The sequence below is a fragment of the Oryzias melastigma genome, linkage group LG22 (assembly GCF_002922805.2).
Source record: "Oryzias melastigma strain HK-1 linkage group LG22, ASM292280v2, whole genome shotgun sequence".
Classification (NCBI taxonomy): domain Eukaryota; kingdom Metazoa; phylum Chordata; class Actinopteri; order Beloniformes; family Adrianichthyidae; genus Oryzias; species Oryzias melastigma.
This window is the reverse complement of record NC_050533.1, coordinates 22,081,394-22,107,377: the sequence shown is the minus strand read 5'-3', so window position 1 is coordinate 22,107,377 and position 25,984 is coordinate 22,081,394. Positions and strand designations below refer to the sequence as shown.

The 25,984-nt window shown below is 38.1% G+C and overlaps 1 protein-coding gene across 1 annotated transcript in view; it reads left to right on the top strand.

Annotated features, from left to right (window-relative positions):
- Positions 1 to 25,984, top strand: part of rbks (ribokinase) — a 48,130-nt gene that overhangs the window by 4,334 nt on the left and 17,812 nt on the right. The window contains exons 3-7 of the mRNA XM_024276940.2: positions 9,083 to 9,215; positions 10,163 to 10,226; positions 11,547 to 11,609; positions 13,261 to 13,425; positions 21,931 to 22,022. Coding sequence (XP_024132708.1) covers positions 9,083 to 9,215; positions 10,163 to 10,226; positions 11,547 to 11,609; positions 13,261 to 13,425; positions 21,931 to 22,022 — 517 coding nt within the window. The remainder of the gene's footprint in view (positions 1 to 9,082; positions 9,216 to 10,162; positions 10,227 to 11,546; positions 11,610 to 13,260; positions 13,426 to 21,930; positions 22,023 to 25,984) is intronic.

Sequence of the window (25,984 nt, the reverse complement as noted above, 5' to 3'; positions counted from 1 at the left end):
TCATTGTGGGCGGGACTAATTCTGCCCCTGCTTCCCATTATCCATCTGTCTACATGCTCTCTCACTAGCTTACAGGACCTCACAACCCCAAGATAACATTACTGGTGCAACAAAAATGGCGAGCATTTTTGGAACCATTCAGTGTTGAGTCAGATGAAGAAAAACAAGAACGTACATGCATTAAGTTGTCTATAAGTGGATGAAAGAGAAAACTTGTGGCTCGCCGTTTTAGCTTTTACATCACAGCTAAAAGGTTTGAAACAGCATTTGAATTAATAAAAACTCAGAAATACGGTTTTAAATTTTCTTTATATCATGCCTCCATCATGAGAGAAATGCTATGACACCTTAAAAATATCAAAAACACAATTTTCATCAGAGGAAAATTGTGAAAGACTCAGAACACGCTGGAGAGACTACATCTCTCGACTGGCCTGGGAACATTTCAAGGTTCCCCAGAGGAGCTGGAGGAACTGGCCGAGGAGAGGGAAGTCTGGACATCTTTGCTTAGACTGCTGCCCCGGTGACCCGGTTCTGGATGAGTGGAAGAAGATGGATGGATGGATGGATGGAGGGACAGATGGATGGATGGATGGAGGGACAGATGGATGGATGGATGGAGGGACAGATGGATGGATGAATAGATGGGTGGATGGAGGACGGAAGGATGGATGGATGGACATAAGGATGGAATGATGGATGGATGGATAGATGGATGGATGGATGGATGGATGGATGGATGGATGGATGGATGGATGGATGGATGGATGGATGGACATAAGGATGGAATGATGGATGGATGGATGGATGGACATAAGGATGGAATGATGGATGGATGGATGGATGGACATAAGGATGGAATGATGGATGGATGGATGGGCATAAGGATGGATGGATGGATGGAAGAATGTATGGATGGAATGATGGACATATGGATGGAGGGACGGATGAACGGATGGATGGATGGATGGATGGACATATGGATGGAGGGACGGATGAACGGATGGATGGATGGATGGATGGATGGACATATGGATGGAGGGACGGATGAATGGATGGATGGATGGATGGATGGATGGACATAAGGTTGGATGGAATAATGGATGGACGAATGGACATGAGGATGGATGGATGCTTTTGAAGGCTTCTCATTTTATTTACAGTGTGTGTGTCAGATTGGATCAAACTCCTCCCGTCTCTTCTGCTCCGTCTTTGGGGGGGGGGGCTAGAACCTACCCAGCTACCCGGGCAAAGGCTGGCTGCACCCTGGTCAGTTCTCCAGTCCATTACAGGGCTTTGGAGCATTTTGTTATAAAGACCCACTCTTATTAAAATGGTGCTTTCAACATGTTTTTGTGGCCTTTTTCTGATGATGGAGGACACGTATTAAGAAAATGTGTCTTTAAATTGAGTTGTATTTCTTTATTCAAATTGTTGTGAAACTGGAGCAGACAAAAAAAATGAAGCTTGAAAAAGATTATTTATTTTTATAGAAAACTCTCCCCTGTGTTGTATTCTCTTGTAGATTACTAGATCCATGTACGTCTACTGGCTCAAACTGTACGGCTGGATAGCTTCAATATTGCTCATCGTTATTGTTAATACTAGGTTGGGGGTGTGAGGGTCTGTAAGAACATGTAAACAGAGAACTCTCAGCAACAGGAAGGGGAGGTGGGGTTGCTTTGTGGCAACAGTCCCGCCCACAACTCAGAGGGGAATTCCTAATGAACTCCTGTCGCTCTGCAGAAACTATGTCCTAGACAGAAAACAAGAAAGTTAAAGACCACTGTGAACACTTTTAAAATAGATCAAAAGATGGAATGTAGATGTAGAAAATGTAGATTTTTTTCTTTTTAAAAACAGCCCTCCGTATTGTAAAAATATAAGTAGCCAAATCTCCTCCACTGTTAAACGGGAACACGTGACTTGGAAAAACCCGGAGCTCTTTCTGTGACTTACAGCTGCTGTCATTTCACAGACACCATGGAGTCCAGCCTTTCGGCCCACAGGGGTTACTTTACTGTTTCACGGTGGTAGTCACCATCGCTGCATCAGGAATCACACCCCTACAGTACATACCGCTCATATCACAAACAGCTGTGTAAAAGAATGTTAAAAAAAAATCCTCATTTAGCCATTAAGTATTCCAGACTAATCCAGGAAGGGAATTACTCACGCTTTTCCAGACGATTTGAGACGCGTGATGCTGGGAAAGCATGCAGTGTGCCATCGTTTATTACTACAGTGATGGAATGAAAAGCATTATATACATAGAAATTCATCAGAATATTTTCTGTAAACACACACAGGGAGTAATCTGCACAAACTTAAAGGAGGAAGAAGTTCTGATCCGTTTGGTCGCTGCAACCCCAACGTTCACATTATTTCAGGAAACACAGAGTTACATTTGTCGCTCTTTGCTGGAGGTTTTAGGCTGAGGGTAGTTCTGAATTCTACAAAACAAATTTAAAAAATTGCAGGTAAAATTAAAATGCATTTCTTGGAAAGTATTGGAAAGAATGTATTTCGAATTTTATTAAAAAAAAAAATTAATTGGAAACTCGAATAAAAAAAATTAATCGTGATACATTTTTTTCCAAAGGGGGAACCTGGGTCTTAAAACTCAGTTTTTGTCTACTTTTGAATTTAGTTCTGTATTTGGAATTTCAAAGACTCTTTACTGGATTATTTAGTATCATTTTAATCAGCACAACCTCTCCTTTATGAAACTACCTTTATTTTGTCATTTTTACATGTTATATTCACACACTAAACATAAAATCATGCAAAAATAGAAAATTCCGTCAGGAAAAATAGGATTCCTTTTGCTGTGGGAACCCCAAAAATGTGTAACAAACTGTTTTTTTCTACACAGAATAGAAGTTTTAGGCATAATTTTAAAAAAACAACAAAAATAAGATTTACCAACAAACTAATCAACATGTTTTTGACTGAAAATACAAAACTTATCTCAATCACAGAATATAAAAAACAGTTTATTTTAGACTGAGTTTATTATGCTGATCTCACAGCTGTTCATCAGGACCCCTGAGGGTGTTATTAAATATCAACGGGTTCATTATCTTCAATTAATCACGTGCGTTAACGCATTAACTTTCAATGCCCTAATTTTAATAAGTGGAGAATGTGGCCTTTGGACTCTACAGTATATACATGTTTTCATTGCTGCTCTATCTGCAAAACACCATCTTTAAGATAATACAATTCAATTAACTTTTAACTATTAACTATTTATCTGTTGGGAACTTCATTTGCAGATCAAACATCAGCACAAGTACAGACTCAGACATGCAGAACTTTGTTAAAACACATTCATCAGCATAAATACATAAAATAGAGATAAATAAGTCAATCAGTTAATCAGTATGAGTTCTTGATAACAAGATTAGAAAAAAAATAACCTAAAGAGGATTTTGATTTCAAGGTATAAAAGTGGGATTTAATTTTGTTTAAATAAAAATAATAATAATAATAAATGTTTAACTGCGTCTTTTGTCCTTTTTATCTGTGTAAATAAATAAATCAAATCAAATCTATCAGTAAAATCAGCAAAAAAATCCAAAAACTATAAATCAACAATCAGTTACAGTTAAATTGTATTAGAATAAGCACAACAAAATCTGCCAATAGGATGAGAAAAATAGTCTTGTCACTAAGAAATGTTTTCTTAAACTAAGATTCGTTTGTTTTTTATAAAACTTTTAGATCAGATTAATTTTATTGCAAGACAGAATTGAAGAATTTTTTCTTGAATAAAAATGTTATTTTACATTCTTAAAATGTGTTTTTTGTAGGGCTCAGAGGTGGAAATGGGCTGTTTGCAGGTGACAAAACTCATGCAGGTGTCGTGAACAAAATATCAAAATGGTTGACCACTCCGTTCACTCCTAAAGTTTTTCCTTCACGTTTTTTCTACAAACATTTATAGTTGACTTGGGGTTTGGTTACCCTTTAAACATGACGTGCAGTTCTGTCCCATGGTTCAAATCCCTGTTCCTGCTGCAGGACGGAAACTAAAATCCCATCTTCAAAGCTAAAGCAGGTGAAAGCATTTTTTGCTGAATTCATCCTATGAGTTTGAAGTGTGCAGATAACCGCGTCTGATGGCGTCTTACGAAAATGTCAGGGTTGCATCACTATCATATGTGGGGAGATTTGTCAAGCCAAGTGGAATCCATTCCCACAAATGGTTAGTCATCAGCTGCAGCACAATGCGTTAGCTGAAAACAGTTTGTCACTCTTTGTGAGCAATGACACAATCACAAAAGACACCCAAGGCAGCTTTAATGTCACAACTCCTGACTGATCTGCAGCCAGCAAATGTCATGTTTGGGGCCGTGCTCGGGCTCGTCTGGATTCCACGCCGGGTTCCTGTTGGTGTAGATTTCTGGAGACAACAGGGGAATTTTGCTGCCGCTCTGAATAACTCTTATCACAGTTTTTCAATCAGGTTGTCACTCAAACACATTTCCTCTCTTCTTTAGAGATTTCAGACGGCGTCATTTAAAACCACTTTGCAGGGTTAAAGTTTCCAACCGTTGAAGATTGTTTTACTGGATTTGAATTGGACGGTGGAACAGATAGACAGCAGAGATGAGCGCTCACACTCTTCGTTAGGGAGCCTCTTCAGCACTGAGAGGTCATTTCTCTCAGTCTACAGTGAGGAGGTGCAGATGCTCCTTCATTTGCTGTCAAAGAAATACAGTGCCCCCTGCTGCTGCTGCTGGTCGCTGAGCGGGCCTCCGTCTTAAAACCTAATCTCCTTCAATTATGGAGCAGAACCAACGCACCAATCGAGATTCTTTTTGTGGACACACTGTTTTATTTTGACTGAAGAACTCCACATTCTGTGATATTTTGTGAAGGATTCTAAAAACAGGATGAGAAGACGGACAGCTGACGTGGGATGTTTGGACTGTTTTTATCGATGCTATATTGAGCATTTATTTATATTGTCAAAGTCAACTGAATCTCCAAACACGTTTACAGATTTGGTGCTAAAGCTGAACAGGTTTATTGCTCTTCCTCTTTTAAAAAGATTGTCAGACGGAGACGGGAGAGCTTTGTTAAAAGCAGTGCTTCAAAATTTAACACAATGATTTTTTTAAAATCCAGAATTTACATTTTAAGCTTAATTTAACTCTTTTATTTTGATCAAAATAAAATATTAGTAGTAAAAAATCAGAAAGACTTAAAGAATAAAAAAGAAATAAAACTGACAAAAATAAATCAGCAGTTTTAGCTTCTGATGAAAAAGAAAACAACTAATTACGTTTTAATACATTTTAGCTTTAATGACATTGTTTTTCTCATGTAAAAAATGAGGACACCCTTTGAAAGTTTGTATACTTTCTCACATATTCAGACACATTTAAAATCAGTTTGAACATCACTGAATGATCCAACTGATATTTAAAATTAAGACATTTAAAACTTTCTATGACATTTCATTTCAAAAGAATGTAATTTCTGTGGCGTGTTTAAGTTCAGACACATTTAAGGGACTGCTAGATGACACAAAAAGTGTCTTAATAATAATTTCAGCCAAAGGAGCAAAAAATAGTTAATAGGAGTCTAAACTTTGACTTCCATTAAAATATTATTTTTTGTTCAGAGCTTTTTTTTCTATAAGTAGAATAATAGTCATGTTTTAAGTTTGATTTTTATTAAATCCATATAGATTTTCTTTTTAATTTAGAATTGGACATTGACATATGAACATTTTTAATTTAATTTTATTTTTTTGAAAACTTTAAGGTTTATATTCTTTAAATAAATATTATCCATGCATCCATCCAGAACTCCCCTTTATTCTTGACTTGATTTTTTAAATATTATTTAAAGGATTAAAAATAACAGAATAATACAATAAAAAATTGCCAAACTATTTCAGATATCAAGTTATGCACTGGTTAGAAAATAAACCCAATTTAAAACAGACGTTAGAAGCTGATGTCATATTCCAGACAATGTAATTACTCAATAATAGACTTTTTTGCAGTAATGCTTCCAGTATAAATACATTAGATTAGAACCTATAAATGTGATTACTAAATTGAGTCAAATAAAGTTTGATTTGTTATTTGAAAAGGAGTTGTAATAAGAGAGCTTTTATAATATGATCAAATTGAAGCAGTTTATTTCAGTCATCTTTTTGTTATTAAATGTTTTTTTTCATCATTATTTTATTCCTGTGTGCTTAACTTGTTAGAGCTTTACTTGAATAATTTTTATGTTGAAAAAACTGGAAAATAAGAGAAAAAAATTCAGTGAAATAATTTAAAAAGCCAATGTCAAAGATAAGTTGTTAGTGTAAAAACTTATCAGGAATAATAAAAATACGTTTTTGTAAATATTAAATCAAACACTGAGTAATATATCTGCTGCTAATGTGACCACTGCTCCCACATGTTCACCTTTTCTTGGTGAAACGGCGCTCCACATCTGCTTGCCGCACGCCGTTCCTGTTAGATCGAGGCTTTGTTCAGACCTCATTTGGATTTTCTGCTTCAGAAAAGCCAAAATATCTCCGTCTTCCACCTGGAAAAAAAAACCTGCTTTCCAACACAAGATCTGTAGCTTAAAACTCAATGTAAACGATTAAAAATACTCTCCACTTTGATGGTTTAGAGTTAAGAAAACAACAGTTGTATCATAGAAAAAACATTTCACTATGTTTTTCTTTTTTCCTCCACTCCCCTTGTTGCTCACCAGAAGCTGAGCCGGACACGAGGGAAAGCAGACGCAGCCTCCGAGCAAACATGTGGCGTCACAGACCACCTGTTTGGGCCTTTTGGTTCTGTGGGAGAACACGCAGCGACGCTGCACTTTCGCACATATCTGCTTGTGTTTGCCCCGAACGCTTGCAACACACAACAATAGCCAAGTGTCTGTCAGGGCTTGATGAGGCGTGGGTGAAGTTTATTCAAGAATTTAGAAATCTGTTTATGCTACTTGTCAGTTATCCAGCTTCAGGTGGCTGTCAGCCAAATGTTTACCCTCCATGACTAACACTTTTGTTTAGTGTGTATTATAAATCTACTTCATGACAGTAGTTGTCTAGACGGCCAAAGTTGTTGACATGAAGCTTTAAAAAAAAAAAAAAATCAAATTTATCACCAATTAACTTGAGTTAAGCCTAAATATACTGAAGAAAGGCTGCAAAATATTGGATTACGTTGTAGCACTACTGAGTTTTACTGTTTCCAATTCTGCTTGTGCATATTCCAAAGGCTATGGAAATGAGGATTATGGGAACAATTTTGCCCTCACTACTCCTCCAGGAGGTAAAATGTGTGTAATTTCAGTGGCAACCCTTTGTTCTCCTTCCGTTCGGCCACTTTTTAGCCCACATTTCAGTCTTTTCACACGCTGAAATGAACAGAGCAGTTAACAACAAGCTGATCGGTTACTGGAAATCCTGGGATTGAGCAAACTTACTGTAATGGCACAGCTGCCACAGGCACACTAACACACGAGCCTGAGGGAGGGCAACAAAAAGGGTGAAAACAACTTTATGACAACATTTTGCCACCCGCAGACTCACTGGCCTCAAGCCAGAGCCAAACCGCAGAGTTCAGACATTTACCGTGAGGATGTCTGCCGCCCCCCCCTCCTGTTACTCACGCTCTGTTCCCGCTTTACAATTGGAGGATACATAATTACATCGCAACACCCAAGGGCAACCACCTGTGGCACATCGGCCTCTAGGCCTGGTAGGACTTGACGAGCCCGCGTGAGTCAGGCGTTAACCAGTGTTGAAACATCTGACTAACCAGTTGCATCATTTGAAAGTTGTTGGTCTGATGGATTTCAAACTCATCAAACAAAACAAAAAAAACAGCACGTAAAGACTTCCAGGTTTTTGTTTATTACTTTTGAGGAAAAAAAAAAATTTTTTAATAGAAAAATAAACAGAAAACTAATAGCTTCATCAAAAACGTTAGATGTTTGCTTTTATATCGTGAGTCTCAGTGCAGCATAGTATTTAAGCCAGGGTATTGAACCTTTAAAACTACAAGAGCCATTTAGTCTAGACCAGAACCTAACTTTATCGTTTAAAAGTGCACAGTATTTAAGCTTTTTTGGGAATTAAGCTTTTTTTTAATATAAATTTAGTTTTTAAATATTGCAATAATTGAATTACAACACTGTCTATATGTTTCTATATATAACAGTTGTAACTTATTTTACTTTTGACAGCAGCGCACACTAGTTCTTTTCAAAATAAAGGTCCTCCTGCTGCAGCAGCTTTACTTATATTAAAAATGCAAGACAGTCAAGCATATTTTTTTATAATCAGGATTTTGGTGAGCTTTTTTCTTTTAATCTTAAAGATAAAAATTTTAGTTAAATTTTAAAAGAAAAAACTCCAAACTTCTATAACAACCTGAGCCTTATATTAAAGACACACAACTCTAAATCATTTTCAAAAATTTTAAGCCTCATTTGTTCAAAACTTCAACCACTTTAGTATAATTTACCAAAATAAAAAAACTTGTAGATACTTTTATTTGACTAACTAAAAATGAAAAATACAAATTTAAAAAAATTTCTACTGAATTTCTAACTGTAAATTAAACTTTTTTTTTTTTTTTGCTTAGATGCTTGACATGTTAAAAATCCAAACAGAAATAACAAAACTTAACTAACTAATCTCTTATTTATTCAATTGTTAGCATTTTTCATTAAAGCTAAAGAGCCACAATAAAGGGATAAGAGAGCCACATGTGGCTCCAGAGCCACAGGTTGCAGACCTCTGGTTTAAGCTGTTGTGGTCCAATATGTATGTATTTCTCCAATTCTTTGTATTCCTTAAAGTAATAGAATCCCTGTTTCTTTTTTGTCAAAGTTAAGCTAATTTATTTAACACATTTACCACAACACACACTATTCAATGGGCTCAGACAACAAAAATTCTCATGCATTAAAGAAAAAAATAATCAAATTTAGGGATATATGCATACATATGCATTAATACTCCAAAATGTACATCATAAGCTAAGAGTTAGTTCATTGGGTGAACATACAGTCTAAGAATTCTTGTTATTCTTTGTCTTAGCCAGGCACCAAGGCTGCCCAAGGCCGGCGAGACCATTCATGGTCATAAATTCTTCATTGGCTTTGGAGGAAAGGGAGCCAACCAGTGCATACAGGCTGCTCGGCTGGGAGTTCAAACTGCCATGATCTGCAAGGTATGAGCGGAGGTGGAGGTCCGATTGGGTTCCTCCACCAGTATTTTTGTTAGACGAAGCCTCCTGTCCGCTCTTTGACTCGTCCTACCATTGTCTTTCAACTAGTTGACAACTCTAAAACCTTTTTAGCTTCGCTTCCACTCGAGTTGTTTTACATCAACACTCTATGCATTATTTTTTTTTTCTTGATCAATACCATAGCACATGCATATGCCCACCCACGCTTTCATGCCTTCAAACAAACCTATTCCCATACGATACAACCCAGAGTCTCCAATCAGTAAGCTCAGCATGGCCTTTAAACCGAAGCACTAAAGCACCAAAGCCCCACCTCTTTCAGAACAAAGAGGCCTGATCGATAAGAACCTAGTGCAGGAAGAGCTCTTCGGGCATGGGGAAAACCCAAAAATAGACACCCGGGCTTGTCGAAAACATCCAAGACGAAAGGCCATTCTTCAAAGAGATTGGGGCCAAGCAGCCAATACCATCCAACCCGCTATCACACGCAGCGAGAAGTGCCCGCATTTTGGCACGTTTATTTTGGAAAGCGTGGGTTCGAAGTCGATGCCTCGGGGCAAGGTAGGGACCCCTTCCACAACCCAAAGTAGCTACAGATGTGGACATCCCAAAGCGTACAGGAAGAAGAGAGGAAGGTGGGAATAGAAACAATTGTGAGTTAGGCTTGAAGAGGCGTGAATGCGGGTTATTGTGTCTTCAAGGCTTGGCGCAGCTGGTCGTGTGTTTCCTCGTGTGTGCGTCTGTTGGCTTTGTGTGTTCGTTCCTGCACATTTTTGACGGCGGCACCATGCCAGTATGCTGGCAGGGCACACGAAAATCCAACACTACTGAGATTTGAGTACACCACTTTTCAAAAGTTGCCGCTAACCAAGTCTGACCCCGCTTGACACCCTCTTTGCTGAAATTGTTTTGCCTTCGATATTTTCCAGGTTGGTAAAGACTTCTTTGGAAACAATTACATCCAGAATTTCAAGGACAATGAAGTACTCACAGGTAAGAAGGAGGAGTTCTGTGTTACATGCCAAACCGCAGGCCATTTATTGGTGTGAGGTGAAAGGTTCACATTCAGAGCATTGTTTTTTTTAGTTACTCCGAGCATTTGGATACATAGACAACTGGTTCCTTTGTTTAAGCCAATTATTGCCAAACCGTTTGTTTAGATGTTGCTTTTTAAAGGTAAGTGTACACAGATAAATGCACTCCAGATGATTCACTGGAGTCAGTACGTTGACATATTTTGTGAACGTGTGACAAAGTTCTGATTGAGTAGAAAGGGATCCTTGTTGGTTGAAAGTGAAATCCCTCCTGACTTTTTTTTTTTATTAAAAAAAAATCCCAGTAGTATTTCAATTATGATTATGAAGTTTTTAACCAAAATCCTACAACCTAAATGTCTTAAAAAGCCATTTTTCATGTTGATCTGAAGCCTCTTTTTCCAAAATCTCCTCTGAGGGGGCGTGGCTTTTGGAGTTGAGTTGAGTAGCCCCTCCCCTGATCCCCCGTCTCATTATGATAGCTCCGTGTCTCGCTAGCGTAAATCTTCACCGCTGCTACATTAAAAGGTCAAGCAACATCAGTAATGTCCATCCGTATGGTTCTGATCCAGATGTCAGCTGGGACGAGGAAGTGAAGATCTACATGGACAGAACTTCCTCCAAAATCCTGATTCTTTCTTCTTCCAGTTCACCAAAGACTCTTTTAGCTAATTCTCCAATGTTTATTGACTGTGATCAATACATTCAATCATTGGTTTCTCAGAGTTCTTGATAAAATAATGAAAGCTAACATCAAAATGCTCTTTCATTGATTTACAATCCTTTCCAACTGCGGTCAAATGAGCCGCCGTTCACATTTCCGTGGTCACATCAAGAAGCTCCGTGGAGTCTGGTCGAGATTTTCCAGCGTTCTCAGTCCTGCTACCGTAAGTATTGGATGAAACTCACACCAAAAATCCAGTGATGCTGATTTGACCACAGAAATGTGAACGGCGGCTCATTTGACTGCAGTCAATGTGAAGATACCATCTTCTCTTCTCCAGAACCTGAACTAGACACTAGGAACAGATGAGGGTTTAGTGCATGTGCAGCAGAGCTGTTGATGGAAAGAAGATCATTCATTCAAACAGAGTCTGTTGAAGACAGTTTGATTGACAGAGATTTAAATGGAGAAATACTCAGAAATTATATCTTTTTACATTTGTTCTCTTTCAGAAGAAAAATGCCACACATGCATGTTGAAAACTAAAAAAAAAAAGGTATTTTCATCAGAGGGGGAATTTAACAGTTTTTGACATTTTTTGTCTTCTCTTTTAAGACTTTGTCTCGCAGACCGGTGATGAAGCTACAGGAGCAGCTTCCATCATCGTTAATGAAGCAGGTAAAACTAAAACCACAGACAAACGCTGAGAGCTCAAAGTCTCTAAGATATAGAAAAAGATCCATGCATGACCAGTTCACCCACCAATTGAGATACACCCTTAGAGGGACAACAGGCTAAGTAATACAGAATATTGGATCCAGGTCTTGTCATGGATGGTGGTGGAGGACCCAAACGCAGGAGACAGGACATGGTGGCAGAAACTCAAACATTTACTTAATAAACTCAAACATGACAAAACTAGGAGAAACCAAACCAGTGACGTGACAGAACAGAACAGAACCTGACAATGAGAAACTGAAAACCAGACACTTAAATACAGTGAGGGTGATTAACTAAATGAAAACAGCTGTGGATGATTAACATGAACATGGTGAGACTGACGGAGAAAACAGAACATGACAAAACTGAAGCATGGATCATGACAGGTCTTGATTTCAAGAAGAACCTTTAAAATAATTTGTTAATAAATTTTAATTTGTAGTATTGGTTTAGTTTAGTGTTTATCTTCGTCATAATAGTGTACTTATGTTTATTAGTTTAACCCTTAAACACAGAAGATATCCCCAGCGACACGTTAATAACACATACTCTTTAACATACCATAACTCTTTGACCGGTCCTCAAAGTACTGCCCTCAGGCCGGATACGGCCCACCTTCAAATTTGACCCAGCTGAACAAACACTATCGGAGACACATAATTTTTTTTTTCTCAAACTGACTGATAAGGAAGTTTTATTGCACCTATGTGCAATCTGAAGTATGACGAGAGAGGATAGTCTATTTATTGGTTTCATTTTTAAAAAGTTTTAGTATTATTTTTTTTTTTTTATGAGGAGTACAGAAATTTATTATTTTAAATTTGTGTGAGTTTCTGGAAAACCATAAATGTTTACATTTAGGCTGTGATAGTTACACTTAAACAACAAACCGACCCCGGCCCCCCACCAGAGAAGACAACAGTAATGTGGTCCTCGCAAGAAAAGGTCTGGGACCCTGGTTTAGGCAATCAATGGGAATCAGCTGATTCTGATACAACAAAAACAAATTTTCATTTCAGCTTTGCTGCGACAACACAATGCTAACATAAAGTGTTGCACAATGGCGCAAAGTTGCTTTTCTGTGCGACACAATCAGCGGATTTTCGTGGATTCATAAACACTTTCACTACTAACATGTTACTTATCAGAGTGAGGCTGTTTTTCTCCTGGAATTTCTCTAATTGTGTAAACAGTTGAAGAGTTACAATAGTCAAAAGAATGTCGACACTGGAGCTAAAACTCAGGTTTTAAAGGGTAAAAATATGTTTTATTTTGAAAACTTCAATAAAAATAAATGGTCTCTTGTCAAAAAATATACAAATGTCACACAATGTTAGAAAAGCACAATACTTGTCTTTTAATTCAATTCAATTTTATTTATATAGCCCAATATCACAAAGAAAATTTGCCTCATTGGGCTTCATGACAATTGTATTACCACTAGTAAAAGAATACTCGTTAAAATACATGTTTGTAACTTTTTAAACTAAATTTGGCTTCAAAGAACAGCAGGATATTTTGTTATTTATCAGAAATGTATACATTTAGGGAGTCTCCCTCTGATCAAGAATCTCTCTTGTGTCTCCAAATCTCCTTTGTCCATGGGAAGGTGAGAATGCAATTGTGATTGTGGCTGGTGCCAACATGCTGCTGGGAAAAGAAGAGCTACAAAAGGCACTACCGGCCATCAGAAGAGCTAAAGTGTTGCTTTGTCAGCTAGAGATCAATCCACAGACATCCTTACTGGCTCTGCAAATGGCTCGGGAACACAAAGGTTAGTTGTTGATGGTTTATGTGTACAGGACATTCGTTGGGCCTTACGCGGTGAAAGTATTCCATCAATCCATACTTTTTCCTTACATTCTGAAGCCTGTTTGAATTGCTGGGTCATGGTTGCCTTCTGTAACCGTCTCATTCACTCCTATCCCAGATATCTTTAGGTCCGCCATCACTACCTCCATTGGTTCTATTCTAGACTTCTTTCCTGGTATCTCCAATCTCAGCATTGTTTTACCAACATCCTCACTGTCCCTTCTCAACCCTCTCAATCTTCTTTCCTGCATTTATCTCCCAAGCATCTGTTCCTCAGATGGATTTATTCCTAATCCTATCCATACTGGTCACTCCCAAAGAGAACATCTTCATCTCTGCTACCTCCAGTTCTGTCTCTTCTTTGGAGTCTATACACCAGAGATGTAAAACTCCAGGCCTCCAGCTGGTTTTACAAAAATTCTGCCTTATCTACTGCTGATTACCTGGATGAGGTGTGTTTGATCCTTCAATGACAGATTGGTTGGAAAAGATGTAGGACACTGGCCCTTGAGGCTTGGATTCTGACACCCCTGGCTGGTCTCACCACAGTCTTCTACACCTTTCCCGTCGTTCTTAAACATGTGTCATCAAGAATTAAACGCCTCTTCACTTCACAACGTCTAATGTTAGCTGTCCTTTATGTTACACTCTTCAACGTGGCTCTTCGTATGCGCTTTTAGCATGTGATGTTCACACAGGGTCTGTTAATACTTGATACTAGTGCATGTTCTCACAGTTGGAAGAGGTTTGGTGTGAAATGTCAAAGCAGTGTAACTCTCATGACTCCCACTCCAGGCTTTTTCTTTCACAGCTCTATTCCAATATTTGAAAGACTTGGTGTTATAGATTCCAGCTGAGCACAAACCAGAATTATTGATTTCTCCTTTTTCTAACAGTTCGCGTTTTTAAAAGGACGGTACCCATATGTCACCACCAAATCCAAGTACTTGATTGGTCAAAGTTCTAGTGGTTTAACTTTTGATATACTTCATGTATGTAGATCCAAAAAAATGACTTAAAAACTTGTGTAGTGAACCCAAGAGTTATGAATATGGAAGCCTAAAAAACACACACACGCACGCATTTATGTCGACTTTTCATTGAGTCTGGTGTGAAGATAGCATTAGATGTAGTATTTATGTATCTTTCTTCAACATTCCCAAAGATGATCTCAATTTCCTTCAACTCTAATGCCTGTCTTTGCATCTTTGCTAATAACTGGAATACATCGCTTAGACAGACTGACCTTATTCATCAGCCTGTCCAAACTGACAGAAGCTGGTGGTATGGTAGAGAAAATGAATCCCACAAAAAGGACCAAAAGGTCCAAAGAAGTTTCTCCACCCAATCTCTGCACCATCATTTCTTTCCTTGCACTCCATCTGTCTTCTCAGTCTGTTGCAAACCCTCAAACTTTTACCAAAACGGCAACATAGACACAGCATTTGCCGTGATCCTGTTCACAACCCTGGTGGTTATATTTGGATTGCAGGATCGATGGTGCAACAGCTAGATTATACTATGCACAGGGATTAAAAACTCTTTGGATAGAACCTATGTATTTTTAAATGTCAGGTCAACTAAATACAGGCTTTGATGTTGATACTTTAATAACTTGTGAGAAACCTTTGGTCACTGTTTCCATTTTATTCAAACAAATACTAAGAAATGCAATTTTAAGATTCCATCACCAGAAAATACAACAAAAACAGGTTTAACTAACCAAAAACATAATTTTCATCAGAGTGGGTTTTGGCCAGCCCTAGTATTATCTGTAAGAAACAAGTGATCTTTTACTCGGATCAAATGAGAATACTTAGCGTTAAACCTTTCTCTCACGCTTTGGTAACTTTTGAATAAACAGTATATTTAACTGTGAGTGCAAAATGCATTGGGAGCTATTTTGAAATGTGGTTTTTCTGAACAGAACAAGCTTCTGGTATTCCTTTTTGTGTGGTTGAAGAGTTCAGTCATCTAAGCTCAAGTGCTTCATAGATGCTGCAGTCTTCTTTTAGGGGAACGGAGAAATGACGAGCATTCAAGAGTCACACAACACAATTTTTATTGACTGTACTTAATAACTGGACCAAGTGGGTGTGACATCACCCATAGAAAATGGTTACCTTCAGACTACAACCAAATTAAGTCAATTCAGTTGCCATTTTTTATTTTTTTTATTTTTGCCAAATAGATGCTGCCATGTTGGAGCCAGATGACACCAGTAAACAGTGATTGGTTCAAGTTGGTCTGAGAACGTTTCTATGGAAGTCACTCACACCAATCAGGAGTGAGCTTGTTGGAAATCCACACTTGTACTACTGATAGGGGGGTGCACGAAAAGTGTCAAACATTTTTGACGTGAGACAACATACTTTTATTGAAGCATCTGATTGGTCAGTTTTTAGTTTCTATCAATTTTACTACAGAAAAAAAAAAATGAAAAATGAGAAAAAAAAGCACACAAAAGCTTCCAGAAGAAGAATAGTTATTCTGGTCATTCTGACAAATAGAATAACTGCTTTATCGTTTTTATTTATCTATAGAAGTTTGTAGGAGTTTGGTTTCTTGGAGCCAGCAGGTACTTCCTGTTTGGGTCACTCAGTCCAATCCCATCATATAGTCAATGGTAGCCACCAGTTTTAGGTTGTGTCCGAATTCCCCCCCAATCACTAACTACTAAAAAAGTATATAGTGCAGGACTATATAGTGCCCTGGATTTTAAAGGTAATTCGGACACGATGCTCACTACTTTTCTTTAGTTTTTCTAAAAACCAGATCTGACGTTATCAATTTCACGAAGTGAAAATCGAGTAAAAACGAACATTTCAAAGCATTTCTTTGTGACTCCACTGTGTTCTGATGGTGAAAATGTGGATGGTTTATTCAAATATTACATTTAAACACGTTTTTTTTTTTTTTTGTTCAAAATTGTTTGACCGTAATGCATTGTGGTCTATATCCGCTAATCTAGTGACCATCGATGTATGCTAGTTTTTTCGCAAAGACTTTTCAAGTGCACTCACTTGGAATTATTAGATTCGGACAGCGCTAGAAAATGGCGAACGCACTATATAGTGATTAGGGGGGAATTCAGACACAACCTTACTTTTAGTTGTTTTAGTAATTCTTCATATTCAATTTGAAACTATTGAGGCTCGTCTTTAAGCAAGTTCACCTTCCAATCTGTTATAACTGCAGTTTTGTAAATTAGATATATATGCTAAACATGTTTTGACTTTCTGTCTCCTCTGATCTCACATATATGTCAGAATGTTAAGAGGACATGTGAACAGTTTCACCAACAAAATCTCCATTTTGAGACAACAGCCCTCCCCTTCCTTCCACTACCTTGATTTCAAAACTAGGTTAGTGAGATAATCATCCTATTATTAGCAGACCTTCACGTCATTCCAGACGTCTGGGGAGCCTCTTGCTCATGTCATCATGGCCTGTTGTCCACAATCACTCGCAACAGGCTGCCAGAGCGATAGTCACAGCCACAGTTATGCTGCAGATGGGGTACCCAGATGGCCTCTCTGAGCACCATCCTCCTTCCCCGAACCCCCCCTTCACGGGGTCGACCACGGGCTCCAGCTCGTCATGAGAAGCGATGAGGGGGGAGCTGAGATGTTTGGCAAAGATGCAACCTTGGCACTGCCACACCAGAGCATTGCGTAAATGAAGTTGTGCAGAAGGATTGGGTGTTAATGGGTTTTAATGACGCGGGGGTGAAGCGCCACTTATATTACGTAAATGTCACCATCTAGCAACAGGCACCGTGAATAGCACATCTCCCGCGGCCCGATAACCTCAAAATAAAAGTTTCTTCTTTTCAAAGACTTGATGGCCAAACACATTTATATGCATAACTGGGAAAGGATTGGACTTCTAGAAACGGAGGAAATGGTTCCACTTTTGCTTTATCACTTCACTTCTTTTCAAGAAAGAATTTGCTGTTAGATTTCTCACCAGATGCAATTAGAGCCTCTTAAAGCCATTTTACATATGCACTGGTGACTCATGCCTTTGTGTGGTGATGGGTGAATGTGTGTGCACGTAGAAGCATGCATGTGGGTTTAGTTCACATCCATCTCTCTCAAATCAGGCTGTAAAAGATGACTGTGAAAACAGTCGGTCATAACCAGACTAGCAACCCTTGACCAAAACAAATCCAACGTTATTGACGGAGTTCATGTGGTTTCACACACTCTCAGAACAAAGGACGGACACAGAAACATCACTGTACATATAGTTAAAAGATACAATCAGTGTATATATAGTTAAGCGATACAATTCCTTTACCGATGACTGTTTTCCTCTATCCACTCTCCTGAGAGTTTCCACACTGATTATAAACTCACAAACCCTTGGTCTGTGTGTTTGACATCAGCTGTTAACTCAGTCGACAGTGGGCTTTTCAGCAATTAAAACTGACATTTTCAGACAGGAGAGAGGGTTTTTAGGAAGTTCAACAAAAGATTAAAGTGGTAATTTGTTTGCACCTTTACTTCACAGACACGAAAGCCTCCTCTCACCCCCACCGCCACCGTCCCAACCACCCCCAGAGCTTAAAAACGAAGAATTGGTTGTCGTGAGACAAAAAGAGAAGTTCAGAGTATACAAGAGCTGCAACATTCTCCCAGTTTGTGAAATCAACACACATTAAATGACAGAAGAGGGGTCTGAGAAGCAAGGAAACATCAGACTGAACAAGTCAAACAGAGATTTAATATCAAATAAATCAAGATTTGTCAACCAAGTCTATATTACACACATAAACGATACATATAATGCCCTCACGGTGTTGACCATATGGGTGTTGCGGGTTTTGGGTTGTCTGGACTCGTGGAGGGTCATAGAGAGGAGTGGCTGCATCGTAACCCTTGCATGTTGACATTGGGAGTGGGGTCATCTGAACCCCACAAGACAGCGCGCTAAACTTTTTAATCCCAATGATTTTCACTGATGTCTGTGCCAGACATAAAATCCTGTCCACTTTCTTCCACATTTGTCATAAAATGGATAACGTAAGTGTAAGGCTTGGGTCACCTGGACCAGATTTTCAGTCGTTGGCATCTCATGCTTTATCTTTATATTTACCAGGGTTGTTTGCAACTTGTGGGTCATTGTAGCTCAGTGGCCTTGTGGTAGAGTGTCCCCCCCGAGACTGAAAGGTCATGAGTTCTAATCCATGCTGAAGGTATTTCAAACCACTGGGACCCAGTGCCTTCCTGCTTGACACTCAGCATTAAGGGGTTGGATTGGCGGGGGTTAAACCACCAAATGGTTCCCGAGCACAGCTGTGTCTGCAGCTCACCACTCCCCCAGGGGATGGGTCAAATACAGAGAACAGATTTCACACACCAAAGTGTGTGACAGCTAATGGCACTTTGGGACTTTAATTAAAGACAGCACTATCACAGGATTAATATTGTAGAGAGTTTTATTATGTGAATTTAATTAGATACTTGTACAAGTTGAAAATCGACCAATCAGATTCCTCAATAAAAGTAGGTGTTCAAAACTTTTGGTTAAGAGATTCTCCCACGCCTGCTTTCTACTAGTAGGTAACAAGCTCACTACTGATTGGAGAGAGTGGTTGCCATAGAAACGATGGCTTTGACCTCCTCAGACCAATCACTTCTTCCCGTCTGGCTCCAACATCCATATAACGAAAAAATGGAAATTAATTGACTTCATTTGGTTAGAGCTGAAGTCAACCATTTTCTATGGGTGACATCACACTCACTCGCTCCAGTTCTCGTATACAGTCAATGGTCTCCTTAAATGATTTTTATAAACGTGTCTGTTGAAATGTTACAAAGGAGATAAAGATCAACTCAAGCAACTGTGCGGTTTAATTGACCAGTCTGTGGCTGACATAGAAATGTCCAGTAGATGTAAAGCCACAGTTTAATAAAGAGAAAAATGTTTCTCGTGAAGAGCCCAGCATCCACCTCAAAGCACCAGGTGGCCCAAACCCCGCGTAAACCCACCCAGCTGCTCCCTATCGTACCCACGCAAACACACAAACACTACACAGACTTGTGCAGAACAGACTTTGATGTCACCAGCATGGATCTGTAAACGTTTCCCTCAGACACACTCGCTGAGAGGCTTTACTTTGCACACACAGAGATATCAGAATGACTGTGGAGCCCGGCTCATCCTCGCACAAACACAACATCATGTTATTTAATGTATTAATGCTCTCTGCTCATTAATATGCATGAGGGAGGCATTTGCAACAAACTCCTGCTTCTCCTGTGCTCCTTCGTATACGGTGAGGGTTACAACACCCACTCACAAATCATATATACACATTCAAATGAAAAGAAACAACAATTTCACATGATTTGATTTAATAAACAAAATCCTATTATTTATTTAGGAAAAAAAATATATGGCAATGAAGCAATTAAAATTGTTCCACATTGATCTATTGAACAATGTTAATGACAAAAAATATTTTTTTAAGAAAGGGTAAAAGCAGAAAATGATCAAATGATTACTTGTTTAATCAGAAAATACAACTACAAATTATTGAGTGTATTAAAGAACTGGACTAGGTGTAATGTCATCCATAGAAAAAGAACTTACTTGCAAATTCAACCAAATGAAGTAAATTCAGCTGACCATTTTTTACAAAACGTATGCCGCCATGTGGAAACCAGAAGTCGTCAGAAAGCAGTGATTGGTCCAAAATGGTCTTAGTCAGTGTTTCTATGGTAACCACTCTCACCAATCAGGAATCAGGAGTGAGCTTGTTGGAAGTCCACACTTCTACTGATGAGGGGGGGGCTACATGAAATCTGTCAAATATTTTTAGCATTTTGATGGGAGACCATATACTTTTATTGAGGCGTCTGATTGGTCAAATTGTGACTTAAATAACTTGATCTACAGGAAAAAATACAAAAAATAAGGATTATCAAGAAGTTGTTTTAAAAAAGGTATCCGAGCAAGAATGGTTATTCTAACAAATAGAATAAGTGCAAGGCAGTTTATTTCTCTATAGATTTTGACTTCTTTGAGCCAGGAGGTACTTCCTGTTTGGAATGCCAAGGGGGAGGACTTAGTCCAGTTCTCATATACAGTCAATACTAGCGACACATTAATACGCATAATGAAACCATGTTTGTGTTTACATGCAGATTTACAAATGATCATTGTAGGAGGCAACATAAGATGGTTTAATTTAAAGGGCCTATAACATTTAAATGAAACAATTTTGATATTTTAAATGCTTCATAATATTAATTTTGTATTAAAAACAACCCTAAATTAGTATTTAATCAGTATGTGGCCCAATCTGAATTCTTGCCTTCTCCCTACATTTAAAGGGACTTGTAAAGTGCAAGTGGTGTCTGAAATGTACTTTTTAATATCCTCCCCTCTAAGTAGAGGTGATATAGACCCCTCCCCTGTGAGGGAGTTCCGCGCCGCGGTTTGCCGCGGAGGGGGAAAACTTAATGTGGGTGCACTCTGAAGCACAGAGGTTTACATTTAAATGTTATTAATGACTTTTTATTGTAGCATGACCTTTTTAAAGTTATAAAACTGTTGTTGTGTATGTTCAAGAGTTGGAAGTTTCGCACTAACGCATCTGACCGGCGGCTATTGGTGACTTCATCAAGCAAAAGTGATGTCCAAAATCTGAGACACTACTTTTACATAAATCTCCATTTGGAGGGCTAAATATAAGGGGTAGGGAGATGGGAAGAATTCAGAAAACCCTGCGCTTTGAACACCAACCCCTCCCAATTCAAGAAAATGAGTTGGTCCTCACATTGTTACATCACAAACAGAACAGCCCCTTACAAGAAGTGTCTGCACTGCTAGTACCGCCCCCCAGGCTAACACACACACCTACGTTCTCCACAGAGATAACGGTGATTAGCAAAACACTTTCATTTTATACACACAAATATGCACATCTGTCTTTACAAAAGTTCGGATGTTGTTAGTTTTCATGGAGGGAAACACAGACGTCCTGCCAAGGGCCAGCTCTAGAATGACGCCATAAAATGGGCGGCATCCACAAGGAGTGAAAGGCGGAGCCTTAGAGACTGAGGCGTCTTACATCCAGGTGGAAAAAAAGTTCCTGAAAATAATTCATATTTCATTAAAAAATGTTTTTTTAGTGTGCCAAAGGTAATATATTGTTCTACATATGAATATGGTTTACACTGAAAGCCTTAAGAATAGTGTGATAAAGGCCTTTTAATTTGAGTTTTTATGTCTCTGTAACTTTATTTCTCACTCTTGTCCTGTCCTGTTTCTCATACCTTTGCTTTGCAAGAACAAAAGTGGAGCACATTTTCCCGTGTGAGTCAGCTTTAATGGTCTGTGGGCTGACACCGTTCTGTGTAATCTGTGTAAATGAGAAACTAGCAATGCTTTCAGTGTCCAGTAGAAAATGATCGCTGCTGTTTAAAATGAATTAATGTGTTTTTTCTTGTTGCAGTAAAGACCATATTCAACCCAGCACCCGCCATCTCTGACTTGGACCTCAACTTCTACACGTGCTCGGATGTGTTTTGCTGTAATGAGTCTGAGGTGATGAGTCACACACATACAAAGACGCACACAATATAACTTTATATGAGAAGATTCAGAAGTGGGTTCTGATTTTTACTGCCTTTTTTGTTTCATCTAACATTAGTTGAGTTTCTTAGATATTCTGGACCAAAACTATTTAAAGAAAAAGTGTCATCAACTTCATGTCATCCTGTGTTAGCAATGATCAAAATAGCAAACTGATTTCAAGTTCACTGCTCAATGACCTCAATGCAGCTTCGGTTCTTCATTGTTTCTCTATGAAGAAGGCGGCAAACCTGGAAGTCTTCACCTTTTTACAGTAAAAGCTGCAGCAAGCTTCCCAGAGTGCTGACTGTCAGGTAATGACAGATGAGCAGCGTGGGGGAACGCATAGATGGGAATGGCATTAAACAACAACCCCGCAGATGTGCTTTTTAACTTAGTCAGCCACCCCCACCCCTCCACCCTCAGGGATGAAATGGATGAGTTTCAACAGGGGGCCTTGTTTGATATGGTGATACCGGGTGTCAAAGTGGCATTACCAGGTGTGGCAACATGAAAGGGAGAGTCGACAAAAGCGCTACACGTCTTATCTTCTTTCTCCGGAGCATCAGGTGATGCCGTAGCTGTGAGGGTATTTTGGATGCTCCACAAATGCAGCTCTAAAAATATTCCCCCAGTCAAGAATACTCTAAAACGATCTGACAAAAAGGAGGTTAAAGCTACAGTTGGGTAAAAAAATTGAAGCAACATAATACTTACAAGTATGCAAGATAAACGCATTGTAGTTTTACACTCAATCTTTTGGATAAAAAAAAATAGAAAACAAAAATACGTATGTCTGACAGGATAAGAAAGGAGTGATGCAGTTTACTTCTGAAGAACTTCACTGCTTTACTCTTTCTCTAAATGTACAACTTTATTTTTGTGAAAAAACTTAATAACTTCATGACTTTCAAAAATTTATGACTCGTAAAATACACAATTTTCTTCTCTTTATTGCTTGACTTTTTTTTTATTAATTTCTGTATTACTATTTTTTTCATTTCATTATTTAACTTTTTTTCTTATATTGTGTATCTATTTTTCTCAGAATTAAACAACATTTTTTTCTTATAAATGTACAACAATTTTTTCATATTTTTGAGTTTTTTCTAATTTATGACTATTTTTTTTCATAATGTACTACTGTTTTTTTATATAATTCTACATTTTTTCACATTTGTTCTATTTATGGTCATAATTGTAGAACATTTTTGTCATTATACAACTTTTTTCTCATAATTGCATTTTTTATTATAATTGTACTCTTTTCTCCTTTTACGACTTTTTCTCATTTATATGACTATTTTTTTTATGATTATACAACAATTTTTTTTACAAACGTAAAACTATTTTCTCATTGTGCGACTGCTTTCGAATAGTCGTATTTTTCTCATTATTGTACAACTGTTTTTTTAAATATATTTTGCAGCTTTTTCTCATAGTTGTATGACTACATTTTCCAATGTTAGTACAACGTTTTTCCTCATTTTACAACTTATATTTCAGAATTGCTTGATTATTTATTCTTAAAAGCTACTTTTTCCTCGTTTCATAACTTTTTTCTCAAAATTGTACGATTATATTTCCTATAACCGTATGACTTTTTTCTAATGTGTACTTTTTATAATTGTGCAATTTTTTTCTCATTGTATGAATTATTCCTCATAATTCTGCAATCATTTTTTTCTCATAATTGTATGACTTTTTGTGCAATTTGTTTCTGAAGTTTATTTTCTTTTTTTCTTTCATGGTGGTCCTAAATATCCATTATAGAAAGAAGATGAATTCTCCCAATTAGTTTAGGATGGTTAAGTTTACATACTAAGCTTAGTTTTTGCCTTCATTTAAAAAAATTAACCTTCTACAGATTTTATTTTTGTTGTTTTTTTACATATTTAATGTTTTTGGTTGAAGGAAAAGGTTAAGGAAGATCTGCAGACAGTTTTTAGAGCAGGATAAAAAAATGTCTGGATTACTTTTTCTTATCAGCTCGTAGAACATAAAAAGAAAAAGATTTATACTGCCTTTGTAAAAAAAAAATAAGCCCTCCTATTTGTGTGTGGTAAGCAGGGGAGCAGCGTTTTCCACGCCGTGTTTAGGAAGTTTGATAAATTCCCTCTTCTGGTGTGAAGCGGATGACTAACAAAGCGTCTCTTTTTCTTCTCTGGCTTCCGGGTTGCTGCGGGCTCCAGAAGCGCGGATACTCTGTGTAATGTTAGTGTTGAATTGTCCCCGGTCCGCCTCAGTTTTCCCTCTCAGAGCAGAGCTGTGGCTGTAGCTGGCTCTCATTCCGCAGGTGAGCGTGCATGTTCGTGCGAGCTCTCGTGCTCCCACTCGGGGGATGAAAGGAGTTAAAGGGGGGCTTAAGCATGACAAAGTGCAGGTGCTCTTTGATCTTCAGCCCACGTCCTACGCTGAAATGCTTTACGGCAAGTGGAGTTATCTTTGATGTCCAGCTAAGGACCTCCAGAGCTACAGATGAATGCGCTCAGAGCTGACAGTTCATCCACACTTTAACAAGAGGCTGGTGAGGACTGAGAGAGCTCGTCTGTTATTTCAGTACTTGCCAAAAATGTTGCTCACACGGGAGATTTTTAATTTGTTGTTTTATTACAATTCATTTAAGGTTTTAACACTAAATAATTAAAATAATCACTTTATTTGAGATTAACTTTATGTTGTGGACTCATTTAGTCATTTTTGTTCTTGTATCTTTCTGTCGTAATATTAATTTTATGGTTTCATGGAGTTAAGAGGTTTTCTTGGATCTTGTTGAGTCTTCATGCTCTAATGTTCTGATTGAGGGTGGAGGTGCTTTTTATACTGAAGATCATTAGCAGGACCCAACCATCTGGACGGAGGAAAAGGGGGTGTTGACATTTTTAATTTGTTGTTTTTGTTGATTTATAAACCTTTATTTGTTTTTAAAAGGTAATTTTTAGGATAAAAATAACTTTAGTTTAGTTTGTAATTTATTCTTTAGTTGACTTAATATAATGTTGATATGTGTGATACGTAGTTCCCTCCAATTCATTTCTATAGCCTGATTCCCATGATTAGAACCCTCCTGGAGTGTCGTTTTGCTCTATAGGTTTGTCCAAATTCTTTCACTACTCACTATAAAGTGCGTTTGCCATTTTGTAGTGCTGCCCCAATCTACATTTCTAAAATTGAGGGCTCTAGCGATTTTCCAGAAGTCTTTGCGTAAAACCGGTGTACATTGATGCTCACTAGATTGGCAAATATAGACCACAATGCATTGCATTTGAACAATTTATCCGAAAAAAATGCCTTTAAATGTAATTTTTAATAAACCATCATTGTTTTCATCATCAGAACACAGTGTAGTCATACATAGAAATCGTAAATTACTGATATTGATTAGATTGTTACTTTGTGAAATTGGTGACATCACACTTGCTGTTTAAAAAAATTAAAAAGTAGTGACCATTGTGTCACAAATAGGCAGACAGCTGGTTCCACTTGCAGCAGGTTTATTAGTTCAGACAGGAATGAAGCACAGCTGAAAGTCTTCAAAGCTAAATCAGGGTCAGGCATTCAGAGGTCAGTCTGGAACCCCCGTCTGATTATGGTAGCTCTGTGTTTTGATAGTGAAAATCATCACCGCTGCGACACAAACATGTCTAGCAGTATCGTTTTGAGCTGGATGTCAGCTCGGACGAGGAAGTGAAGAGCTTCGTGGAACGAACTTTCACTGATTTACAATAATTTACAACTGTGGTCAATTGAGCATGTTGATCATCGCTCCTATGCCCTCCACCAGAGTTTAAAAGAGCTTGTCAAGACCAGCACTTCCCGGATCGACAAACTACATTAACTAATTTGGAACCACCTCAACATAGGTATAACTTGACTTTTGACTGTATATGAGAACTGGACTGAGCGACCCCTCCTCCCAGACGTACCAACCAGGA